This window comes from Drosophila hydei, unplaced genomic scaffold (genome assembly GCF_003285905.1).
Source record: "Drosophila hydei strain 15085-1641.00,03,60 unplaced genomic scaffold, DhydRS2 tig00000237-arrow-arrow-pilon, whole genome shotgun sequence".
NCBI lineage: Eukaryota > Metazoa > Arthropoda > Insecta > Diptera > Drosophilidae > Drosophila > Drosophila hydei.
Window position 1 is genome coordinate 1,529,456 of NW_022045691.1, and position 27,301 is coordinate 1,556,756.

The following is a 27,301-nucleotide window of genomic DNA, read 5'->3' on the forward strand; positions in this document are numbered from 1 at the left end:
ACGACCGACCGGCCACCGTAGTGTCTGATGGCGACCCGGAGATCGTCGTATCCGGGACTCAGCTGGTTACATTCGACGACTATGCGCTAATCAACGGAACGAAGTACGTGAACCGCAACAACATCCAAGAGCGGTTCCCAGGTGTCGCAGCGTCACCACTGCTGAATATCACGGGTCACAGTGATACTCTCAGTCTTCCGTACCTCCACCGCTTGAGCGAAGAGAACCTCAACCACATCAAAGAGATAAGAGACGACGTCGTGTCTGGAACTAGGTCCATGGTAGCATTCGGAGCGGGCATCGTAATTTGCGCCCTAATCTGTGGAAGCGTGGCTCTCCGCCAGTACTGCAAGAAAAGGCAGGCTTCCCTGCGAATCGACCAGATGCTGAGAACTTACCACGTGACCAGGGACGGTCAGTCTTTGGAGGGGGGAGTAGTTAACTGTGAGCGCCCAGCGGACCCGGCTGAGATAGAGTATTCCCGCGGCGTTCACGTAACCGCGGCCGAGTCAGCGTTATCAGCGGTCAGCAAGATCGCTCCAAGTCGAGGCGTCAAGTTCAACGACGTCGCCGGCCTGTGAAGCTACGTCAGCGTCCCGCAACTCTGTTGCACAACGTCCGCTGGGTAACTTAATACCCCACACGTTGTGCAAGCTGGCAGATTCTTCGCGCGGCCACCAAGAGCTAGCGTCGGCTGCGGCAGAGCCGCCGGCAACTTTAGGTTAGATATTAAGATTTCAACGATTGTACTTTTAGTTTTGTAATCGAATTCAAAAGAGGCACACGGCCCTCAATAAAGAACATTCGTACATTCTCACTTAGTTCCGCGCCTTCAACTCTGAAACGGGCGGGAACTACTTTAAATAATTAAATAATATAATTTAAATAATTTATATGTATAAATATAAGTAAAATATTGTAAAATCGAGCGGAACCTTTTCTGTCGTACAACAAATAGGTAGGAAGATCACTGCGATGATCGATTAGGGAAAATAGACAGTTCAAGAAAAAACACATACTACGTATGTTCGATAATAGCATAAGTAAATTTGATGATATATCAATTATACCCACAATCGAAACTAAATCAGTGGACTCCACTGCTAACGTAATAAATAAAATCGAATCATCTAGTACTGATCAAAGATTAACTAATATACTATTATTAATAATTGTCTTAATATTGTGTGCATATATTGTATATAAGGCATACCTTTTACACAATAAACGAGTAACGAAAAAAGCACTAAGCAGAGCAAATGATTTAGACAAGATCTGATATCATATGCCCACAGACAATTTTAACAAAAGTATATTTAAAAAAAAAAGAATATAATAAAGAAATGAATACAGAAAAATGTATACGCATTCGACTTGAAAAGGAACAAATTCTGATAAAACTATAAGATCAGTTACATTAATACACCATGCAACTATTAACAACTCAATACAACAAGATAGTAAATACAATAAACCAAGTCAATGCTAAATTGACACAGTAACATAAATAGCAATGTAAAAATATTATAAAATCTTTAAAAACAAGACTACACAATATATTGAAAAAAAGAGATTGGTCATCGACTGTAGCAAGCTGAACGAAAAAACCATACCTGAGCGTTACCCAATGCTTAGTAGTCCCATGATGCTAGATTCTCACTACCCTCGACTTAAAGTCAGGCTATCATCAAATATGCCTTGCAGAACACGATCGCGAAAAACCTCAAGAGAATTTTATCTTCGCTGTTTAGCGCTAAAATATAGTTTTAGATTTCGATAAGGGCACACACACACATAAGCACACACAGTAAAGTTAAGCCAATCGGCTGGCGACAGCTCAGTGCCTGCTGATGCTTTAATGCATGATCAGCATTATGAGCGATCGCTACTCGAAATACGATCCGTCTGAGTGGAGCGCTGGGTCAGCACTTTCAGTGACAGGGCTAGCTTATGAATAAGTATATTATGTGCTTAGACTTCAGTTGTGATTTATGCAATAAAAATTGACAGACCAAAAAATAATAACTTAAAGATGGAAGAGCGAAAACAGGGATTTTGGGAATTTTGGGAATTTATTCCCTTCATAAAGACTCTTTGCCAGGGTATTTCAGTTTCAGTTATGCGCAGTTTTTACCTCTTTAAGAATGATGTATATATATATATATACGAGATAATTCTCGTAATTGTTGCTATTGTTGCCTGTGCATTTTAGGAATGCTGCAAGCCAAAACGAATCCTGAGCTCGTCCGTTTTCTTTCTGTTGCAAAAGATTTGAAAATGCGAAATGCAGTTGGTGTTGCTGTTGTTGTTGTTGTTGTTGCTGTTGTTGTTGCTTTAGTTGTTGTTTTGATTGCTGTTGTCAACGTATCAGAAGTCCCGTGTCTGGCGACCAGCGATTCGCACGATAGTACATATCCTTGTACATGGAAGGACATGCATTTTGATTCTGTTTTCAGAAATGGAAAGAGAATTCAGAAGGAGTTAATAGTGTTAGCAATTTACAGGGTATACATAATTTAGATTGATTGATTGATGCATGAATCTATGATCTATGAACGGAGTGATTGACAGGTAAAGGAATGCTTGAGTGGCAGATTGAAGATTGACTGATGGATGCATGATTGAGTGGAGGATAGACTGACTGATGGATTGATCGAATAGTGATTGATGAGTCAGTGTGATTGATAGAGGTATGATTAGGTTGGAGTAGACTGGCATTGATTGATAGATGGATGATTAACAGGCTGAGTGAAGGACTGATTGATTGACTGGTAAATGAATGATTAACTCTATATAAATTGATTGATAGGTTGATAGAAGAATAATTGAGTGGAAGTTAGACAGACTCACAGACTGGGATACGAATGATTGACTGATAGATGACAAATAGATTGATGCTCGAATAATGATTGACAGACTGATTGATTGATAGCCTGGAATGATTGACCTTAAGTTAGACTGACTGATCGATAGACTAAATGACTGATAGACTGATAGATGTATAAGACTGACTGATAGCCTGGCAGTTGAATGATTGACAGAATGATAGACTCAGAACATCTCGGAATATAAGACTGATGATTGATAGATGTTCTGCTTGATATGTTAAACTGTTGATGAATTGACTTAAGATTGGCGGATTGATTCATTAGTGATTAGTGAGTGACTTGACGGATTGAGAAACAGTTAGTCAGACTGATTGTACACTGACTGATTGATTGTCTGATTTATTGGAGTGCTTGATTGACTGACTGATGAAGTGATGGTCTTAATTGATACTTAATTACTTAATTAATTAATAATTAATAACTACTTAACTAATTGATTGATTAACTTATGGAGATTTCTCTTGCGACTTACCTTATGACGTTTAAAATCTATGTTCGTCCTTACGGTTCTATGGTGTAAGCTTTGCACGGGTCGCGCATTATTACCTAATGGAGCTTTCGGTGTACTCTCGGAGCCTTGCATCAGTCGACGGAGTTGATATAACTGAAAGTATAGCGAGATGCAAAGATAAGGTAATGAGAACTAAGTAAGGCTCCTTTGGGAAGAAGGACATTGTGGGGCTATGGAGGGCTTCGGAGGTCGTAAGATAGTTTGAGCTTAGCATTCTCTTTTCTCAAATGGAGTAGAAAACGCATGGGAACTGAAAACGGAGATGCTTCGCAGTTCTTAGAGCTGCAGCAATGACAAATAGATCTCAAAGTGAACGAGTATTGTGCAGTCGCTCACGCCTGTCTATTCATTTTTCATATGCTTGTTAGATTTCTCTTTAATGTTGTCTCTCTCTCTCTCTCTCTTTTTGCCGCTGCGTGTTGTCTAGTTACAAGGCTTTGCCCCCTGCCGTCCGTTCTTTGTGGACGCATATGCAAATTGATTAAACTAACCAAATATTGTTTTTTAATTATGCACAGAGCATTGCATTGACCACAGCTAAACCGCGCTGCGACCGTAGCCCAATTGATGAGAAATTTTATAATTGCATTTATGCAATATTTTTTTTCCAACAATTAAAAACATTAAAAAACAAATTACAAAAATAATAAAAAATTATACAATTCGTCTCTAATTGCAATTGCAAAACGCAAATGCAATTCATTATTTGCGGTCGCTTGTGAAATGGAAGAGAGCGAAAAAAAATCAGAAGCCGAAACCGGGGCAAGGGGTAAGGGGCTAGCGGGGCAGTGGCAGGATCTTACCTCTTGTTTGGTGATATAGATGGGTTTATTAACTAGTATCCAGACCGTGCTCTCCCAGCAGCCCGGATGCGTGGTGGATCCCTCGTACGTAATGTAATGATCCGTATTCGGCAGCAGCGATCGCACCGATATGTGCCGTATGGGCGTCGAAAAGCCTATAAAATAATGTTGTGTGACTCATTAAGGAATGTATCTAAGAGAACAAGAAGTAGAAATAGTTAATGCACTGTAATTTAGCGCTGGCTCAGCTAGTGAAAAGCTTGTTCAAATTGGTCCAGATCAGCTAAAGATCCATGTTGGACTAAGCTGAGGCTTAGATCAGGTTGAGCTAATGTTGGACGTCCTCGAATCTATTGACTGGGTTATGCTAGTAAAATTCGACTGTAGTTCAGATTGGTGCAAGTTAGCTTAGGTAGGGTTAAGGTACAGCTAGGTTGGTGTAGCTGCTATTAGGCTCTGCTAGGCTAGGTCATATTAGGCTAGGTAAGGTCAAGTGAGGTCAGGTAAGTTCAGGTTAAGTTAGAAAAGGTAATGCTATGTAAAGTCATATTAAGTAAGCTCAGGTTAGGTAAGGTTACGTTAGTTATAAACTCAGTTAAGCAAGCTAATTTGCAACTAGAGGAGGCTAGTTTAGGCCCTGGTCGATAGGTGTGGTTTAGGCCAGACTCGCTGAGGTTATATGTCGTTATCTTAGGATAGTCTATCCACGACTCATCCAACGATTCCTTTGACACTCTTTATTAGCTTAACAGTTAAAATAACACCTGCATTCATTAAGCTTCAATTTGAAGCCCTTTGACTTTTACAGGGTATCAAAAGTAAAGTTCAAGGTGCATCTGACATTTAAATGGAGCGCACATTTTGCCCTGTCTCGTTCGCAATATGAATGGCAAAACGTCGACGATACGAAAAAACCTAATGAATAATTCAGACTAGCTAGCAAGGGGGTGGGACAAGCCGACAAGGGGCGTGACAGGGCAATACATTGGAGCTTATGGGCTAATGGGGTGGCGCGGGGTATGAGTTTTGAGTCTGATTTGTTGGTTGCCTTCTCGTTGGTCACTTGAACGACGGCGCTCGACTTCATTCATACAAATCATTATGCCAAGCCGGAAATGAAGCGCCTCGCGGTTTATGAGACGGCGGCAAATGGTACTAAAAAAACGACTGGCTAGAGCGTTGGGCTTGCGGCCACAGAGCTGGAAGTTAGCTGTTAGGACGGCTCTGCTCGGGTCTAAAGGCATTCCAAATAATTATTTGCAACAGAATTGTTAGTTCTTACATGACGTATCCTATGCAACGTGCAGCAACAACTGAACACTCTACCTGAATGAATATTTACATATCGATTACTATCGATAAGAAATTGAATTGACTTTCAGAGAAGATATTGAAAGGGAAAGTCAAACTTGAAGCTGGATTTGAATAGCTAACAGAGTGTATACGAAAAGGTAATTGCATGTGTTATCGATAACTCGAGGCCACGACTTCTAGGATCCATGAAATTATATATCTATATATATATATTTTTTTTCACTGGGAGTTCATAAAAATGAAACTTATTTGGCATATCGATAACTTTGTGAAACTATCGATATTAATATTTTTTCCACTTTATATGCTGTATTCAATACTATCGATAAGTTTACCAAGTGATCGATAACATGCTCCATTTCCAGTTCAACCTTCTCCAAGAGTTCTGCAAGCTACAAACTTGTTCAGAGATTCTCGTTCTCCGCTTTTGAGTGCATTTGCTATTCGTTGTTTCACGCATTTGAACTTCGTCTTTTAAGTAGTTAAACTTTCAAGTTGTTTTGCCAGTTGGTTCGCAGAAATTGGCCGCATATTTTCTGCATTCTGAGCTCGAGCGGGGCGCTAAAGGAAACTCCAGGTTTTTCTTTATTTATTTTTATTTTTTTTGCACGTTTTTCCACTTTTCATGGAGCTACATAAAGTTGTACGACCTGTAAAAAGGCTATTAAACTGGGTCGGTCTGTCGGTCGGGTTGATGGGGGGAATTATTAAGTGTCGGTTTAGTGTAATTCGAGGTTTCATTTTCGTCACTTTGCGCGGCGCGGCGCCAATTTCGCGGCCAACGGCTGTCGAGCAATTTTTATGGCTCACTTTAGGACGTTGCCGCACATAATTATGCCGCTTGTTGTTGCAGCTACACAATTGTTGCAGTTCCACTTGCAGTTAGCAAGTTGTTGCTGCTGCGGAATGACATCATAAAAGTACTAGCCGCAGAGCCATGAGCCATGAGCCATGAGCCATGGCCAACAGCCACCAGCCGAGAACTGTGAGTTGGGCAAACGTTGCAACATTTCCGGTGCATTTTGCGTAACGGAAATGATGTTGGCACGCCCCCTCAGCCAGTAGCGCCCCTGTCGGTTGGCTGATGGTGCCAGTCGAAAGTCAGTTAACAGAGGAACTCATCAAACGAACTCGACTCTAGTCCATTGATGAAGAATGCCAAAAAGCCATGCGAGGCTCGGCTAGAGATGAGTCGTGAGTTGGTCAGACGTGACACGACCGAAGGAGCAAACGAATAGACTTCTAGCTGAGCCAGAGATGTAAATGTAGTTGGAGGTGGGTCGTAGAGCGTGACACGACTGCAAATCTAAGCAGAACTAGAGATATGCATCCAAAGTCGATTGCGTTGAGATACGATCTATTTGTATTTGTATCGTGACACGAGAGATGTGTGGTTCCGGTAAATATAAGTGGACCTAATAGAGATGAGCGTGAGTCGTGACACGTAAGTCATATAGCCCCATTTGATTGCAAAGAGATTTAAAAAGACGACAAGTTGTGGAGATGATCTAGAGAAGGGAGAAACAAATCAAGTCGCGTGCAGTCTAAGTTGAGTTTGCTGCCTCGTGACACGATGCATGTATATAGTTTTCAGATGCATAGTCTCAAATATATTCACCAGCAGTAAATCGTGCCGATACTATCGGCATTGGTATCGTATAACTCACCTCTGTAGAGAACCTTGTTGAATGTGCTCGTTATGATGCGCAGCTCGGGATTGGGCGTTTCGCCAATTTGCACCATCAACGAGAGTCCGACAATGCCCTGCGATTTATGCTGCGCCTCGGACATGTTGTGGTACAGCTCCTTGTTGAAGCCATAGATTTGTATCTGCGTGTGTGTGTGTGTGTGTGTGTGTGTGTGGTATATGTTACATTATTAATATGACTGGTTAGTCTGGCCATCCTGTTGCCGTCGCTTGATTGACCTACCTCGCCCGGAAAACTGTAGCCCTGTATGTAGTGCTCGGAGCCGCGACTGTTCTCGGTGCCGTAGTGTATGTAAATCTCCTCGAATTGGTAGCGATAGGCCAACGGACCTCCGGATATGTTCACGTGCTGCTTTGTGTCCTTGTCCACGCGAAAGACGAGTGATTGACCCGTGTTGTGCAGCGTGCCGGAAACCTGTTGACGACGACAGCCAAACAGAGATAGAGGGCGACAGGGCGAGAGGGAGAGAGCAAGAGAGGGTGTCAGTGAATGTCCTTTCCGTTGTGTTTGGGGGACGCTGCTCTTACCTTGTGCTTGTCAATGTGCAGCGGTCGCAGGTATGGATCGAAGAGCAGCTTGTCGGGCACCACATCAATGGGCGACTGTCGATGTCCTTTGTTGCACATGTTCCACTGCGGATTGATGAGACCCCAGAAGCTGGGACCTGCAAAATACAAATCGCTGATTAGCAAAAACTTGATGTAAATATCATAAATATCTGTGGATTAAGTGCGGCATGCTCGACTAGCAGATGCTCAGCATTGATTCTGTAGATTGCAATTCTTGAGTATCTCCGACAAAGCTCACATATCGCAGCTGAGCTCTGTCTCTGAAATATGTACTTTAAACACTTCCATAGCACATCTGACATTAGTTGATTGTTGATGGGTATTGCAAATGGAAGGGAATAGGAGTCTTCCACAGTTGACTGACTGTTTGACTAACTGTCAATCGTGTTGTTCGAATGGGAAATGTGTCCTGTGCGTCTGTCCGTCCTTTGTAAACAACGAGACGACAATGCAAACACCAAATGAAATTTCATAAGCTTCGCTTCACTCGCTGCCTCTCGCGTCAGTTTAAATAGCAATTAAATGAACCCAATTGGGAGCTCCACTGCGTTGCATAAAAACGCAAAAAACAAAAGGGTTGCAACACTTGACCCTTCCAGCCTTCCGCCCCAACTCCCTTTGCCCTGCAGCCCTACGTTTAGCTGAGCGAGTAGCTGGCCGTTGTCTGCATTCAATTTGATGTGACGGGCACAAACTGTCGAAACTTTTCAAAACAAACCCCATGAATGGCAGCAACTAGGGTAGGCATTGCGGGCCCCAGCCAGCCATATGGAAAATTTAAATATTTTTATAGATGGACCATGCCATGTGTGGCCTGCCGCTGACCGAATACGCTGCTAACCCATGATTCCCATACGACATAGCACTCAGATAGTGGATATAGTGCAAGTCGGTTCTTTAGATATTGCTTTCATATATGCACTTTGACAACAAGCTGTATTCACATAACGCTTTGATATGCAAAGCGAGTATATTGGCTTTGTGATGTGTTCCTTTTGCTGTCCGTCCGTCTGTCTATATGAAAGCTTTGAGAAGTATATTTAGAATGCATATATATATGCCTCAGCGGGTCAGGTGGAAGAGAAAGTTATGGATTCCGAGGTCTTAGAGCTGAAAACACTGCTGACTCCACAGATAGATCTCTGATATGGTAGACTACTATTTTCTATACTCTATATCTATAGATATTCTATTCTATCAAAGTTAATCTCTGATAGGTTTATTTTTCAGCGCCGGTGGAGCAACAATGTCAAGAGTGCTCAATGGATCAAGCGCAACAGAAATCTGTGCAGAGCGCTAAGTAGCTGCAGTGAAGGTGGGTGTGTCTATGCACGCACACTCACACACACACACACACACACACACATACACACACTCCCCCTTTATTTGCAGGTCAATGTTAGTGCAACATTTGTGGCAAGCGTTACTCATGCCACAGGCAGCTGCTGCTCATTTTCTGTTTGCATTCACTCACCCACTCACTCACCCACTCACTTACCCACTCACTCATTCATTTATTCACTTATTCATTCGTTTTTGTTGCCCGCGTTTTGTTTAATTTTTTGCTTTGTCTGTCGCCTGGCGCTCAGCCTCCGCCTCAGCCTGAGCCTGAGCCTGGGGCTCTACCACTGCTGTTGCATAAATAAAACTGCGTCCTGTTGCAAGCTGCCGCCGTGTGGCATAATAACAAAAATGGCCGCTGACCAGCTACAATTCCGCACACAGTTGTATTATACGCAAATATGTTTTCGCTTATTTCATTTATTTTGCTCACTTTCATTTGGAAATTTATCCAATTTACTTGCATCAAATGACAATTTTAGACACGTATTCCTAGCTCTAGCTCTAGCTCTATCTCACTTCACTCATCTTTCATCTGTAGTTGCAACTTTCACGTCTTTTATCGCTTGACACACCAAGAGTGTTACCATTTTCGATAACTATATTTCAGTCGCTGCTTCAGTTATCGATAACATTTGACATTTGTAGCATTCAGTCAGATTGGCCATTTGATTATTTGTGATACTTTTTCTATTCATATCTATAATTCCTATGCTATGGTCGTATGAGCCAACTGCTTGGTGAAAGACTTTCTACTTTTTGTATTTAGATGGGCAGCATCTTTAGTCTGATGCGATCATAATCAAGATCGCTTTTTTTTTTTTCTATTCTTATTTCCTGCTCTTTTTTCTCTTTCTTGTATCATCTTTTCAGTCTGAGTCTCTAGTCATGTCAGAGACCACAAATCTTCGTTTCTGTTTACTTGGTCACGTTCCCTGCTTCGTATCTCTTTTTGCTCTTTCCTTATATCGAATTTCTCTCTGTGTATTTGCTTTTAACAGTATCCTTCACTCGCTCGTCCTCCTGCTTGTTCTGTTTCCTGTGACATCTTTACTTTTTCTCTCTTTCCATCTTTTTCCTATCACTTGACCTTCTCATATCTATTTCTTTCTTCTTGTTTTGTTCTTTGTGCTTGCTTTATCATTTTTCCGGCTTCTTCCCTCCTTTTACTTTTGGCTTTTCTCTGTTGCTATGCTTTCGTATACCCTATTTCCAATCTCTCGAACTCTTTGCCTTGCTAAGTCTTTATCTTGCTTCTCTTTTGAACTTGATTTCGATCTCATTTCTCTCTGTGTATTTACTTGCATTCCAGCTCTAGCTCGACTTTCATCCCTGGCCTCTTGATCTACTTCCTTCTCTTTCCTACCTCACTTTTCCTGACTTTAACTCACTTGCTTTACTTTCTCATACCCATTTTCTCTCTGTGTATTTAGATTCCAGCTCCATTTATTGAATCTATCTTTGGCTTCTTCATTTTTGATCTACTGACTTCTCCTTCCCTGCTCACTTGCCAGGCCTTTACCTCCCTTGCCTTACTTGCTTATACCCAATTTCTCGCTGTGTATATATACATATTCGGTAATTTTCAGCACTAGCTCACATTGCATTCCATAATTGAATTCATTTACATTTGAAATGCTGTAACTTCATCTGTAGTCGATATTTATTTGCCTGATTGAGTGCAGCGCGTATTTGGCCTTCGTTAGATTTGTTAACGAGTGAATGCATCGAGTGCTATTCACTCTGTCTGGCAAGTGTTTAAATTCAATTGAGATACATAAGCTCGCATGGGAGTACAGAGCTGCGCAACTTACCCGATATGCCATCGTACGTCCACCATTCCTCCCAGCTGGACAGGACCTCTGAAAGGAAGAGAAGTTCATATGAGACAAAAAAAACGGGAAATGCATTAATGTGCCAGGGCTTTAAGCCAGCGTAAGACGAGTCTGGGAAACAATCAGAAAAGTACCTTGACAGAATTTGTCTAGCTAAGTCAGCCCCTTCAAGAAGACCCCAGCCACCCGCTCTAGCCTGTGTCAATGACACCCGGATATAGTAACTAGGCTGTCAGGGCATAGACCCCGTTTACCGCGGATCGAGAGGGAAGGGGAGCGAGATGGATGGCAGTTGGCAGCCAAATCTTTGGCTTTTCAATGCGCATAATTCGCTGCCAATGTAAACAGCGCATGAAATCAACTAATGTAGGACTTCCCACTGATGCCTGATGGCGTAGACAAACCGAACGTTAGTGCAAGAAATGAGGCAGACAAAACAAACAAAGCAGTGGCAGTCGCAGTGGCAGTGTCAGTGGCGCCTCTCTCAGCGCTTCTCACTGGCAGCCAACGCGACGCCAGTGCGCCCCAGGCATGTCTGGGGGCTTCCTTTCGCCAAATGCGTGTCGCATGAGTCAACATGGTTCAACATGCTGCTATTTCTGGATATACATATATACATATATATATATATATATATATATACAAATCTATATATGGCAACTGGCTTCCATTGGCATCGCCATAGCCATCGCCATCGCCAGCTTTCTGTCTACCTCCAATTCGGGCAAATGTTGTCGCCAGTCGGTCGGGCGCCAATAAAGTTTACACTCAGTTGCCACATTTCGTTTATGGGCAAGTTCTGCTTCCGCTTTATCAAGCGACAGACAATTTTCGCTATTTTTCTTTCGGACCATCCCCAGAACCAATCTCAATCTCCACCCCTCTCGGCCTGCCGCTTTGAGCGTATTCAAAATTTATGCTATATGCGTCGTGCCGCAGCGGGTAGCATACACAGAGCCAGTGCGGCGGCTGTGGGGCAGGATGTAAAGTCTGCTCGAAGATGAAGCGAGACAGGCAGAGACAGAGACAGAGAGAGAGAGAGGCGAGCGGGCGAGGGACACTCTGCATGGGGAAGGGGGCAATAAAGCCAAAAGAAATTGCTGCAAGCCAAAACGGAAGTTGAGCAAGGGAGTCGCTGGCATTGCTGCTGCTGCTGCTGCTGCTGCTGCTTCCTGCAGCTACCAACTATAGCGTTATGCTATGTCTTCTTTTCAATATACCCTTACGCAGTCTGGGCACTTTAACTAATTGAATAGAGAAAGAGAGAGAGAACGAAAGAGGCAGGGACGTAGGGAGGGAGGGAGTTAGGGCGAAGTTGTCCTTCTTAAACTAGTGCTTTAGGCTTTGTGAATAAACATATCGATACTGTCTGAGGACAGCTAATAGATTAACTAACTATAACAAAGAGAATTCTTCCAAGCATTATCAGATGCTTGCTAATGCATCTCTCGATAGGCATCTCTCTAAGGGCATACAAGGAAAACGCTTTCTTCCCATAGACTACTGCACAGTAGGCACTTCCACTGGCCATTTTATATCAGGTACTTCCCGTAGGCCACTTTCCAAAGGGCATTTGCCAGAGACAACTTTCCAAAATGATACTTTCATAGGTTCAGTTCATACGGCCTTCCCATAGGCCACTTTATTAGGCTACCTTCATAGAGAACTTTCCGGATAAAACTTCCGTAGGGCCCTCTACGATACCATGGGGTACTTTCATCAGCTCGTAAGCTATAACCACCCACCCATAGTGCCTAGACCTGACAAAGCCCCTCAGGGTTAGGGATCCCCCAGTGAGTTAGGGATCCTAAGCAGCTTTAGAGATAGAAGCTAAAAATCCCATCAATTTATATAGACGAGCTTACACTCGGTTGATAGGATCTGGCTGACGATAGAGTATCTACTATCTGCGCTTTTCAGCCATAAGACAGTAAGATTGTTTGAATTGTGGGCGCAGATAGCGCCGAGGCTCGGCGGCACAGGCATTTGGTGCGCGGGCAGGGACGGGTATTGTCGTGTTGCTTTTCTTAAAATAACAATGAACGTCCGTTTGGTTGAATACGCGAATTCGTGAAACGCGACTTGCCGTCACTTCATTTTGTTTGTTTGTCGCGTATTTTGTGGGATAGTTGTTTCGCAGCTCGAAGCACTTCCTCTGGCTCGACTTGACGCTGGCTGCCGCGGCGCCTGCTTAGCGCTGTAAAGTATGCTATTAAATTGGCCTCGCAAACGAAGCCAAACCGAAAAATGGCACAAAGCCTTCAATAAAAAACATTTGAGAATGTTTTACGGCATTTTGCAAAGGGTCGCTGGTTGCTTGCTTTTTTCTATTTTTATTCCTTAGCAACGAACACTTCTGCAGCCCTACAAGGGCACTCGCTCTATGGACACCCCTCGACACGGCTCGGCGTGGAGCGATTCGCCCTTTTCTCCGCCGCCAGTTCGTATTTCTCAAAGTCTCTAGCCGATTCGTTTCATCTGTCGTGATGATTCGTCAACAGATTGCACATATTCAGCGGGTGTTTTTGTACCCTGGCAGTGAGCGAGTTTGGGGTATATTGGTTCTGTGTGAGTGCGGTAACAGGCAGGGGAAGGCAGGTCTTATAAAGTATATATATATATTATATATATATAAAGTTGATATAGTAATATTCGCCCGTACGTCCTCCGTTTGTCCGTCTGTTCGTCTGTCCGTCCGTCCGTTTGTCCGTCCCCTGACCGCAACTAAAGTCTTGAGAGCTTCTAGAATACCTCTGCTCTACGCCGGCGTATCTCCTCGTCGTATCTCCTCCAGCGTATCTCCTCGTCGAGCAACGCTCAGCTTGATTTCCTTTGATAGAGGGAGCTACTAGCTTCTCTGACTTTCAACTTGCCCCCATTAAGCCATTTGGCAATTTGGGTTTTTATGCTGCAACAGCAACTTAATTTATTGTTATAACAGTTTTGTCGGCTCACATTCCAGTCGAATGTTGGCATTGGGGGTGCTGGTGGTGCTATGTAGTGGGGGCTTTCCCTCATTGCCCTTTTATTCTATCTATCAATTCGTTGGCTGGACCGCGTGTCGCCAATTTGGTTGTGAATGCTTTATGAAGAGATTTGCCAGAGTTTCATTATCTATTCAAATGGTGATCGTCGGGTATACATTTCCTTTATCTCCTTGCTGTGAATTCACAAGTTTTAAAGCTTTCGCCTTGTTGTTGCCTAATTGAGGTTACGCATTGGCTTTACCACTTTTAGCGTTTACTAAACTCAAATCGCTTTCAGTCATTCAACTGGACTTCGGCCCTAACTATCTGACTATAGTTCGGCTATTTTCTGACATGAATTCGATAAGAGCTTGACTTGACTTGATTTCTCAATTAGTATTCCTTTATTTGGATAGCACTTTTTTCGCTCAGACCATTGTCAAATGCAGCTCAAACTTAAACTTGGCTTAAGTCTTTGAGTCTTAGCTGCCAGAGTTTGCAAAAGAATTTCAGCTTTTTACAATTTAATTTGAAAAATTCAAATTTTAAATTTCGCTTTCATTTGTTTAGTTCATGTCTGAGGTCCGACCTACCGCATAAACTTAATATGTTAAGTAAATCATTGTTTCCCGGCCGCCTTTGGCCTGGAACATGCTCAAAATCTTTTGTTTGTGTTGGACAAGCAAAAACTTTCTAATAATTCCAAATCTGTTTCTGCGGCTTTCAATCCCAAAGGCAATAAAAAAGGCGCGCTGCAGTTGAGTGTCACCGACTGTCCAATGCTTGTTCAGGGTCATAAAGAAAACACTTCAGTTTGATCAGCATTCAGTTTTTTATATGATTGATAAGTCTAAAGCCCCCAGGAGGCGACTTTATGCTAGATGTCGTTAGAGAAGTAATCAGTGGCTTTAAATTTCCCAGGCTCTAAACGAGTATGTATTCCCAGCTCTAATAGCAACTGAAATCATATCATTTATGTTTGAGAAAGTTCTAATATTTCACGCTTTGGAATGGAGTCATAAGTATTGTTTGGATTGAAAGCTGATTGAACTGACTGACTGACTCAGTCTATTATTGATTGATGAGCCGTCTCATGACCCTAAATCAGACAGAAGCACGCGCAGCAGCACGAAATATGCTGAGCAGCCAATATACTCTCTTCGCACTTTGTGGACGAGCAGAAGCACACAAAAACAGAGCCAATAAACAAAAGTTTTCGGCTTATATCTATATATGCATATGCGTGCCTGTGTGTGTGTGTGTGGGCGTGTATTATTTTGGGAATGCTGGCCCAACTCCTTATCGATAACAAGCGATGACTAAATTAAGCTGTTGTTGCCATTGTTATTGTTGTTGTAATTAAGAACGTTAAATCAAAATCAAAATAGAGCGCGACGCAAAGCAGCGCAAAGGGCGAACTCTGAAGCATTGTTATGTGCTCCTTGATATGTTGCTTGCTGAAGCCGAAGTGCCTTTGAGAGGACAACAAGAACAAAAGTCACGCGCACTATAGAAGTTGACGTAAGTGTGTGTGTGTGTGCGTGTGTGTGTGTGTGTGTGGGTGCTTATAATGGCGTTGCGCATCAAAAGACAAAAGACAACACGCCCTGCTAACTAATTCAAGTTCAGGTGCGGACTTCAGTTGAAAGCGGGGCCCAACGGGGCGGTTAGTCTAGTGTCTAGTGTTGCAAAGTGTTGTAAAGTCTGCTAAATACATTGAGCTATAATGAATTGAATTTAGACCTAGATTTGATATTGGCGTTGAGTCTACTTGCTGCTTAAAAAAGTTCGATTTTGATAACACACTAAAGTGCTATGTGTAGATCAGTGTATTCACTACAGACTTAGATTATATATATATATTAATAAATTCACCAGCTCAAAATATTTTAAATTATTTATTTTTATTCTCTAAAGAGAATTTATTGTTAGCTAAATATTTTATATATATATATATACCTCTACAGAGAGCGCCCCAGTCAATGCGGCCCAAGTGCCAAATACGCTCCTGCTTAATTTAATTTGAAATGAATGCAATACACGCGACCAGAAACAAAAGTTGAATCCAAGATGGAAAAGACAATGGACAAGACCGCAAAGGCAATAACACACACACAGACACACACACACGAGCAGAGAGCCCTTTTATGTGTAAATTATGGGTTCAATATAATATTGACAAAGAATCAATAAAGGAAATGTCCTTAAAATTAATAGGCGACATTCTCTGATATCGAATTACTCGCTATGTCATCGCTTTTAATTAAAATTTCTAGACGGGGGCGCGACACACACACACACACACACACACACACACACACACACACACACACACACACACACACTCGCACATGTCCTGGGCAAAATTTATGACTTCCTGTTAAGCGCTCGCTGATTAGTATCTGAGAGTATCTGAAGGATCCAGCTCAGACGGCGGCTCAGTTTATCAAATTGTCGCCTCGTCGCGAAGATTGACGGGCATAACTTAGGTCTGAGCGCCATTCACATGCCACGCCCCCCCTATGACTTGACGGGTTTGAGGTTGGGTTCTTGGTTTCGGGCTGTGCCGTGGCACTTGAACCGCTTTTTGCCGGCCTTTTTGGTTTCGGTATGGATTTGGCTTCACATTGGCTTAATTTGCCTTAATGAACGTTCCCTTAAGAGTTAAATACGTCAAGTTTTTTTGTATGTAGAAGCAGAGAAGCTTAAGATTGAAATTATTTAACATTTTTGATTTATATTTTGTCATAAAACTTGAAGTTTAAAAGCCACAAGTGACTGATTGACTGCAGACTGAGTGATTGATGAGCTGATTAATTGATTGACTGCTGATTAAGTGACTGACTGAGTGACTTAATCAGGGTTTGACTATTTATTGTCTACTGAGTGACTGACCGACTGGCTGATTGACAGCGAGATGGACTGACCGATGAGCTATGTAAACACTTGACTGACTGAATGACTGATTGACTGAGTGGCTACTGATTGACCGGCTGACTGACTGACTGAATGATGAACAGACTGACTGATTGACTAACTGTCTGATTGCCTGAATGATGGATTGACAGACTGACTGACAATCTGACTGATGAATGGAATTATGGAATTATTGATGGAGCACTGTTAAGATTAATAATCTATAGCAAATAGTTGTGCTTCATTTTTATGTTGGCTACCTCAGGCTTCAGAGCTCGTTCAATGTCTTGTAAAATCAATTCAATTGTCATATGAAGCCATATCATTTTTGCTACGACGGAAATAATTAACAAACACAATCGACGGGTCTTTAGACAACTTCTCTAAATATTTTTCAAAACTTTTGTCCTTCTGCATTTCTTTTAAATTTTCTTTTCCTTCTGTTTGGCGGGCGAACACAAATGAATTTTTGCCAAAATTGTTGGCAATGATATCAAGAGTATTTGTTGTTGCTTACTTTTGCGAAGCTCAAAAAAAAAAACCCAAAAAACACGCGAAAAAATAAACGAAGTGAGACACTTCCAAATTCCAATTTCAGTTTGCGCCGGGCGCCCTAAACTAAATTAAAAAATAGGTCAAAACACAAAAACAAAAGCAAAAATAAACAGCCTAAAAAATTAGAGCGAAAACCAAAACAATAGCGGGGTTACATAAAGCAGAAAAAAAAGAAAACGAAAACAAAAAACAGCGGAGAGAAAAGCGAGAATTTGCAATTCACGCGATGAGTTAACAGCAAAAGTTTATTTTTTATACGCAAACCCATCGAAGTGTCGTCGCTGCTAGCCCCTTCCTAACCCCCACAGATAATATTTGAACGAGAATCTAATCTATTTTCACTTGCCATAGAGTTTGAACTCGAAACTGAAATCAACATTTATCGATAACCAAAATATCGATATTGAAGGCATCGATTAATATTTTGTTGCTATGCAGAAACTGGCAGACTCGTCATGATTGATTGATTGATTTGCGTTTTGGATGAATACTTTTTATATATGCGAATTGCTATGAAAGAACTTTTCATATAGAGCAAATTGCTGGGCATGATTGATGATGATTGATTGATTGATTGACACATAGATGTGCTTACTTTATGAGAGTTTAACGAAAATGCTTTTAAGTAACTCGCAAAAGTATTAAAGTGGTTGGAGTGATTGAATGATTGACGAGCGCCTTTGATGATTGATTGCATCATTGACGCTTCTTATTATATATAGGTTAACGATAATGCTTCTAACAGCTGGTCTATATCAAGCAACATTTATCTGTAGATAGGTAACTGCTCTGAGTTGATGATTGATGATGATTGATTGATTGTTGAGTGGCAAATCGAATGCTATTAAATATTTTTCAGACATAAGAAGCATTCTGAATTTTATTTTTGATAGTTTGATTGCCTGCCTGATTGAAAAACTGCGCACAGCAGAAATGATTGAAGCCAGTTAATTAAGTGTCTAACTGTCCAGAGACTTCAACTTCAACTTCCACTTGAATACAAATAAAAGTTTTCCATAACAAACACCTCAAAAACATGTTTTCTACATTTCACTAACATGAAAATCTCTTTTAAAGTTAAAGTTCAACTTGAATTCAACCTGAATGTTAATTAAATATTTTGTGAAGCGTGTGAAAAAAAAGATTTAATCACTGAAAAGCTGGCTATAGATATAGAATTAGCTTTAAGCAATACTGACAGGTTAGCTGGATACCCTGTGCCCCCTTGCGAAAGCTGCTAATTAAGAATTTATGTATAAGTATATTGATGATCGACTACAATATACCCTTGGAATACACTCTTAAGCTGCTTCATGGAAATATTTGGTTAATTCCAGTTAACTTGTCAGCTTCAGCTACTAATCTGCTCATGACCTAGGCTCAATCGACAGCTCTGCAGACTACCCTGTACTCGACTCAGTTTCTAGGTGGCTAATACCCTACACTGCTATTACGGGGTATACATGGATATAAATGCTTATATAGACACCCTCGCGGCGCTTCAAGCTGTCGCAATTTTCATGCCGCAGTCCAGAATACCCTTTCTCGCGTCTTAACTTGAGAGCAGGGTATACTTTAAATAAAACTTAATATTTTCTATGCAAATACACTGGCTATTCATACAAATGTGTGTAGAAGTTTTCGGTATTATTTAAAAGCCGACCAGATTTGTGGTTGCATAGGTCGGCGGGCCAAATGGAAGAGGAGCAAGGGGCGGCTGGGGTGGGAAGAGTCGAAAAAAGAGGGGAAACAAACACGAAACGTAAACAAACAAAGCGCATAGTATAGGCCACTCGCCTCAGTGCCCCCCTCTGGCCAGGCACTCACTAAAAACATGCCACACTTTTTTGTATACCCTAGAGCCCATTGAAAAGTGTGAAAACTGGGTATATTGACTATGTGAGGGCGTATGTAACGTACAATATCAGTATGCAGCTAAATATCGCTGGAGCTCTGAGCATTTCTTCACAAGATCGATAAATGTTGTTATCGATAATTGGTTTTGTTGACCTTATCACCTTTTTGTACACCATTCGCTAAATACCTTAAGAGTTGTATGACTGGCGCCTGGATGCTTCAGCTGTGACATGAATGCAGCTTGCCAGCTTGTTATAGGATATTTGTCAGTCGGGCATGCCCATTAGGCCACACACAAATTTTCTGTTTTTCATTTTTCTAGCAGCACAATTCACAGTGGCAAATTGCATGGCCCCCAGGCGCATGTTGTGGACGGACTCTCTAATGGCCAATTCCTTGACATGCCACAGCACACACACACACAGATACACATACGCACACACACACACATACACATAGGCAAATAATTGTGGTTACAAAAAGCTCATGTTAAGTTTCAAAATGAGCGACAGAACGGGGCTAGAGCAGACTAAGACGGAGAGAACCAGATATATAGACAGTAAGAGAGAGAGAGAGAGAGAGAGAGAGTAGAAAAGGGCTAGAGTGAGAGGGAGAATAAGCCGGAAAATGAAAACGTTTGAAAACCATAATTTGACTAAAAACCGTCTAGACGCGCCAACTAAGCAACTAACCAACTATCTTAATAAGTTGCTCGGCAAAAACTTTGCGAACACAAAATCCAGGCAAAAAGAAGTGGAAGAAGTAGAAGAAGAAGAAGAAGCAACAGCAACGGTCGAGGCTAGCAGAAAGAAGCATTCAAGAAGTGGGATTGAGCAGAAGCCAGGAAGTTGGCGCTGCTGTTTTGTGGCATATACAATTTCGATAATAAGCAACAGAGCGCATTACGTGAGCCAGCAACGGGGGAGTGGGCACTGACAGGTGGAGCCTTGTGGTGGGCGTGGCACACGTGTGCAATGCTAATGCGAGTCACGTCAACGCTGCATACGAAATCGTTGCAAAGTTCCCAAAAAAAAGGGAACTAAAAAAAAACATGGAAAACCTAAACTTGCCACAAGTTGCTGCACAAAGCTGAGCACCGAGCGCACAGAAAATTGGTCGAGAGTACTAGACGTGGGAATACCCTGTAAATGTTACAGAAATGGATCGAAATGGCATCAAATGTCAACTGCCTGAAAATGTGTTTCCTGTAAGACTTTATTGCCCATACTGATCTTTCAAGAGTGTAATAGACTTGCGAATACCCTGTAATTGTTAGAGAAGTGCTTTGAAATGGTCGCATGTCTGGCTGCAAATGCGTTTCTTGCATAGCTTTACAGAATTGACGTGTGTGCATACCTTAAACTGTCTGTTAATCAAGTGGAGTAGGCGTAGGTATACCCTGTAACTGCTTGCGAATACGCTGTAAAAGTTAGTAAATTGCCTTAAAGTCGTTGAATATATATCTCTTCAAATGTACTTCTGCTTTGATGTGTGTGCATACCTTAAACAGTCTGTTAATCAAGTGGAGTAGACGTAGGTATACCCTGTAACTGCTTGATGAGAGCGTTTAAGTGCTGGCAAATTAGCTTAAATGTGTTTCTTGTACGACTCTATTGCTAATACATATATGTGGACAGATTGATCTTTACAAAAGCGTAGTAGACTTGCGAATACCCTGTAAAAGTTAGTAAATTGCCTTAACATCGTTGAATATATATCTCTTCGAATGTGTTTCCTGCTAAGTACTTCTGCTTTGAAGTGTGTGCATACCTTAAACTGCTTTTTAATCAAGCGGAGTAGACATAGGTATACCCTGTAACTGCTAGATAAGTGCCTTCAAATGGTCTCTACTGCCTCCATATTTGTGTTGTTTGACTACCTTTACTGTCAATACATATGATTGAGCTGGCTTCTTACTAACCTTGATAGAGCATAACAGGCTGGGAGATACCCTGTAGCGTGAGTGTCTGCAGTGCTCTGTATTTTAGGTGCACCTTTCGCTCAGTGTAGCTTCGTTTTACAACACTTTTGGCTAGCAGATTGCGAGGCTGACCCAAAGCAGTTTCAATTACTGCCAATGCAAGTGGTGTGCGGGTGTGTTTGCGTGTGTATGGCATTGGCCTTTAAAGTGCCAACAGCAACAACGACGACTGGAATAAATGCCTTTGAGCTGCTCATTTGTCGATTTGCGGATTGTCAGTCGTCATTTATGCCCCGCAGCGAAATGCTGCTCTAATGCGAATGCGAACGTCTGCGGCTGAGTGTGTGTGCGTGTGTGTGTGTGTGTGTGCCAAGCAGACAAAAGCACAATCAGCTAAACACCCACATAACACGCCTATCGAGCGAGACAGAGCGAAAAAACTGTATATAATCCATGTCAAAGTGATTTTTCACCTCAAGGGCAAATTTAACACAATAATTTGCACAATTTGTCAAAACAACCCTCGGGCTAAATGGTATCATAAACCACAACAGCAGGCAGTCTAACACACACACACACACACACACACACACACACACACACACACACACACACACACACACACACACACACACACACACACATAGAGTTAGTCAAAAAGTCAGACAGTTGATTGAGCTGCGTGCAGTTTGGCGTCACGCCTTCAACTACACATATATATATATATACCCAGTAGAGTGCGCAGAGTGATAGGGTATGCACAGCCTGCGCCTGTGATGTCACTTGCAGTACCTACGCTTAAGCCTAATTAGCTGCTCATTATATGTTAACTTCATTCATCTCATATATATTATATAGTTAGATACCCTATGAAGTCGTCAAGCAGTTGGATTTATGACACTAGCGAGTGGCTAGGCTAGGGTATACACTATATCGTATATTATAAGTATTCTATGTGCACAACTTTGCTTGCAACCAGTCAGGCAGCTGCAGTTCGAGACTCACTTAATACCCTACAATGAGTTAATTTTATTTTTATTTAATTCTTTATGTAACTCTCTCTGAGTTTTAAGCTTAAATTCAAATAAATTCAAATTCTTATAGATTTTTTCTTAAATTTTAAAATGTCAAAACTTTTTAGATTGTTCTTTGCTTTCATATTTGAGTTTGGATTCATCAGGCTGATCTCTCAGTTATGTCATATATATTTATCATAAATATTTATATACATATACATATCATATATATATATTTCTCCTATTACAGTACGATTTAATCGCATCAGAGAAAGCTATATCTAGCGCTATTTTAGAGCTAAAATGGTCAGATTTGGCAGCTGCTGCAGAGCTAGAACTAAAGAGTGTATATGGGCGTGGCGTGTGTTTGAATCATGAAAGCGCATTATGCTGTGGGTTATGCCTAGCAAATCTGTTTTGCTTTTATGAATCGAAAACTCAAGTGGAGTATGAAAGCATTCGGCATCGGCATTTGGCAAATACTCGAGCCAAGCAAACTGAAGTCGTTTTTTGCTGAGACGCCATCAAATTGATGGAGTTTTTAATTTGCATTGATTTATTGGGAATTTGCTTTATTTAACCAAAAGTCGTTTTAATTTTTTATTAAACAAATTATTTATTTAATTTACAAGCCGAAACTCGATTTCAAATTGATTTGCGCTTGATAAAGTATCTCTCTCTCTCTCGCTCACTCTCCCACTCTCCATCTCTCTCTCTCTCTACTTTCTGGTAAATAAACATGCCAAAAGGTAAATTTCAAGTGTCGACGAGCCGGAAAAATTTCACTTTACTTAATAAAACAACAAAGAGAGAAAAAAATAATAATAAATTGCAATTTATGAAAAATTCAACATTTTCCGCATATTCAAATGATTTTTGCTCTTGCTCTTCCTCTTACTCCCTCCACTCTACGCCGTACCAAAAATATAATTGGAAATTGGGAATTCAGTTCGAATTTTTTGATCCGAAATCTTCTTTCCTGGCACTTATCTAATTAGAGAAGCAAAAACCACTTTTTGCCCATCCGACAAATATTTGCCTCAATTAACTCTAAATTCTTGGTATTATTTTTATTGTCTGCAATTTGTAGAATTCGACTGTGATTTGCCAACATTTTTCTTAATATATTATAAATAAATTCCATTTAATTATTCGCATCTAATTTACAAAAAAAGCGAGGGAGTGAAAGAGAGAGAATCGTTAATTATTTTCAAATTTGCGCTATGCTCCTCTAAGATGTGCTAAGAGAGCATATTAGTTTTTAATTTAAGCAGCTCTCTCTCTCTCTCTCTTTCACTCTCTGTCTGTATGTCTCCCCTCTGTATGTCTCTCTCTGTTTTTCTTTATCTCTTTTTAGGTCTATCTCTGCAGCAACTCCACAATAATTAAATTGCCAGAGTTGGCGATTTCAGCTCTCATTCTGGGATGGATATAGCTATAATTGATTTACGTTCATTAGGGAACAGTAAGGTAGCATTATTCAATTTTGCCACACCTCAAAATATGCCAAGTGTCAAGTTCAAGCTTCAATAGCAACGAAACGAACAGCAAGACAATCATTGCTCAAAGCCAATATACTCCTCTCACTACGTTGAACGAGCATTGGAATATGAAATTCCATTTGCATTTGCTGCAATGCCTCGAGAAAAACCGGCTGAATGCAATTTCAGTTATGCATGGCCTAAGCATCAATCAGTCAGTCAGTCAATCAATCAGCTTACAAAAAAATTTAATTTCAATTTATGAAAATGCAAAAGGAAAATATATGGAAAATGTGTTTATAGTTGGAGTTAGTTGCTCTTAGAGAGTGGGCACTTTTCGCTGAGATCTGGGCTAAACTGGGCAAAACGAACTAAAGCTGCGACTTTAAGTTGTGGAGGCGTGGCAGCTCGATGTCTAGGTCTGTGTGTGTGACAAGTGGAGAAGGCTAGAAGAAGCAAAGAGTTAGAAGAAGAAGACGAAGAGGAAGAGGAAGAAGAAGAAGAAGTAGTCGAATGTCTGTTATTGTGCAACAAAATGCATTAACTCAAACAGTTGCAACTGTTGCAGCGCAGCATTTGCTGAAGTTGCAACTGGAAACTTGTCTTCCCTCTGGCTCCCACGCTTTTCATCTCTGTCTGTGTGTGTGGAATGTGCCTCGCACAACATTTTACATTCGATGACGTTTTCATTGCCAGATGCAACGTCAACAATAACAGAAAATAGAAACAGAAAATGGAAAATGGAAAATGGCAAATGGAATAAAGTAGAAAAACAGCTTCAGTTCGCATGAATAACTGACCAGGCGGCAGACTGAATGACTGACTGACTGATGTACTGACTGATTGACTCAATGATGGATTGGCTGACTCAATGATTGTGTGATTGACTGCCGCAGTGATGGGCTGACTGACTGAATGGCTGACTGATTGACTGACTGATGGAGTGACTGAATGGTTGACTGATTGTTTTGTTGATTTACCGAGTGAGTGCGTGAAGGAGTGATTGAATGACTGATTGATTGGCTGACTGCATGAGGGATTCTCTGATTGAATGATTGATTGACTTACTGTCTGATTGTCTAAATATTCTAACAGCTTTAGCTGCCATTTCTTTCACTCAATCTCTCTACTTTCAGTTTTCATATATACCCTGTAAATATCTTAAAGGCTTTAAGCTTCCTTGTTCAATATTATGAAGAGAGCTAGAAGTAATTCTTTTTTTTTTTATAATAAAATTAAGAAGAAAATGTTAGTTAAAAAATGTTATTAATTTTTTTCGATGAGATTGGAAGAGAGACAGAGGTATTTCAATAAAAAATAAAAGAAAAATTTTTCGGAACATGTTAAAAATGTAGGATATCATCTAGTCTATCATTATTTCTGTCTGTCTCAATATTGAGACTTAAGCTTTATCTGTTAACAGTTGTTAGAGTCTAGACTTGAAATTTTAAATAAATTGAATACAGGGTATGTGCTAGTTGAGCAAGTTTACTGTCTATAACTAGTCAACAATTATTTTTGATCTCTCTAGTCTTTCGTTAAACTGAACTTTGAATCATTTGAAGCTAGGGTATCTGCTAGTTGGGCAATTGGTTTGGCTGAGAGTCACAAATCTGTCGACTTCTTGAGAGTCTTCCTTGTGGATGATCAAGTCAAGAGTTGAAATTGAACTAAAACATGACTTTATTGCAGGGTATCTGCTATGGCGCCGTCTCTATGTTTTTTGGCTTTATTTTGTGATTGCATATTTCACTTACCGGAACTGCAAAGCAGAACGATTGCTGAGCAAGCGATAAATCCAGCTGCGGAGAAGCAGAACGTCTGTCCGTGCAGCGCCATGATTGCAGTGGGCGAGCGGCTGCGGGGGGACGGCGGCGGCGGGGGGTCGGGGGTGTGGCCTGATGTACTTGGGGTGGACCAGCAGTTGATGAAGCTGTTGTCAATGTTGTTGTTGAGCGTTTTATCTAGTTGTCAGCTAATGCACAAGAGATCTCACTCTCACTCTCACACTCACTGTTGCTCACACTCTGCCTCTGTCTCTGCCAGTTGCACTCGGTATGGCTGTCTCTTTTGCTGGCTATAGTTTTGGCCAAGTCAAGTTCTTATTCAAAAAATGGCATCGAGCTGAGTTTTTGAGTGCCGAATACGTTTGCCAGCTTCATCGAGCTTTGGCATGCTGAACAACAGCAGCTGCAGCTGCTGCAGCCGCTGCAGTCCTTTGGCCACATTCTCTGCCTCTGCCTCTGCCCTTGGCACTGCCGCACGCCGTGTCCTGGGTCCTGGGTACCGTGTCCTGTGTCCTGTGTCCTGCTGCACATGCAAATTTTAATTTCCGTTGCTTTCTTCGATGTGCACACAACTGACATCCTTCATTTCCGTCCCGCAACACACACAAAACTTTCTTTTACTTTCTCTCGCCAAATTCGCTTCTCTTTTTCAATATTTTTCACTTAACAAAAAAAAACCAAAAACAAAAAAAACTTTTCGCGTTTTCTTCGATTCAATTCAATTAATTCCCATTTTATTTTGTTTTCTTTATATTTTTGCGTTTCTATTCATTTTCTTTTTTTTTAACTGAAAATTTAAAAAAAAATTTGATTAATATTTTTTATTTTTATATACTTTTTAAATAATATATTTAATTTATTTGTATGAGTAATTATATTTCAATAAAAAAAAATTGGTATTGATCATTTTATAATTTTGTTTTAATTATTTATAATATTTTATTTTATTAATATTATTATTTATTTTTATGAGTTTATAGTATAAGTTTTTTTTTAATTTTTATTTATTTTTTAATTAAAACTTAATATTTTATAAATAAGTTTAATACAAAATAAATAAGAAATATTTCAAAATTTAATTTTTAATTTCTGTTGCATTTATTGTATTTTAAAAATGTTTTTCGTTTATTTTCGATTTATAAAACTTATTTTTTTAGCTTACAATATGATTTAAAAGTTTCTCTCTTTTATTTGCGATCAAATTTCGCGTTATCTGTTGGCTAAGTGTTTCTTTTAATAGGGAAACAGGCGCACGCGTCCGTTTGTATCTGCATCCGAAATGAAACTGAGCTGCGTGCTTGCTTAACGGCTGATAGCAGCAACAGCAACAGCAGCAGCTGCAGCGGCAGCGACAATAGCGACAGCGACGGCGACAGCAGCAACAGCAATCGGCAGCCACTTCGTCTTCGTCTATGTGCTCGGGGCAGCGACAGCCGAAGCTGCCGAAATGGCTCGTCAAATACTGGTGGCTGGCGTATAAGTCAAACTTGTATTGAACTATTTCTGTGTGGGAAATTTGATAAAAGCTGGGAAATTCAGCTTTGAGCATGTGAGAACAGTACGTACAATTTATAATCTCAAAATATAAGTTAATATTAAATAAGAATGAAATTGTTGATTGACTAAAATGAGAAATAGTACATTTAGAATGAGAAAAATAAAATATTTTATATAAATTATTTATTTCAATTATATGCCATTTGCTTGCCCACAGCACTAACTGTACCCAGCTCGCTGTCAAACTGTTCTCGAAACAGTATTTTAGCCGGCTTTCGTCTGCTCTTATACTGCTCTTGCTTATACGAAGCTCTTCGAAATTGCGCTCGTCGCGA

The 27,301-nt window shown here is 40.8% G+C and overlaps 1 protein-coding gene across 1 annotated transcript; it reads right to left on the bottom strand.

Moving 5' to 3' along the window:
• Nucleotides 1-1,927: 1,927 nt before the first annotated feature.
• On the bottom strand, nt 1,928-26,164 carry LOC111593989 (carbonic anhydrase-related protein 10). Its single transcript, XM_023307080.2, has 8 exons — nt 25,440-26,164; nt 10,950-10,997; nt 7,753-7,889; nt 7,448-7,639; nt 7,184-7,346; nt 4,203-4,357; nt 3,361-3,492; nt 1,928-2,446 (listed from the first exon to the last, which is right to left on the bottom strand). The coding sequence occupies exons 1-8, from the start codon at nt 25,519-25,521 to the stop codon at nt 2,360-2,362; spliced, it is 996 nt and encodes a 331-aa protein (XP_023162848.1). The 5' UTR covers nt 25,522-26,164; the 3' UTR covers nt 1,928-2,359.
• Nucleotides 26,165-27,301: the final 1,137 nt, after the last annotated feature.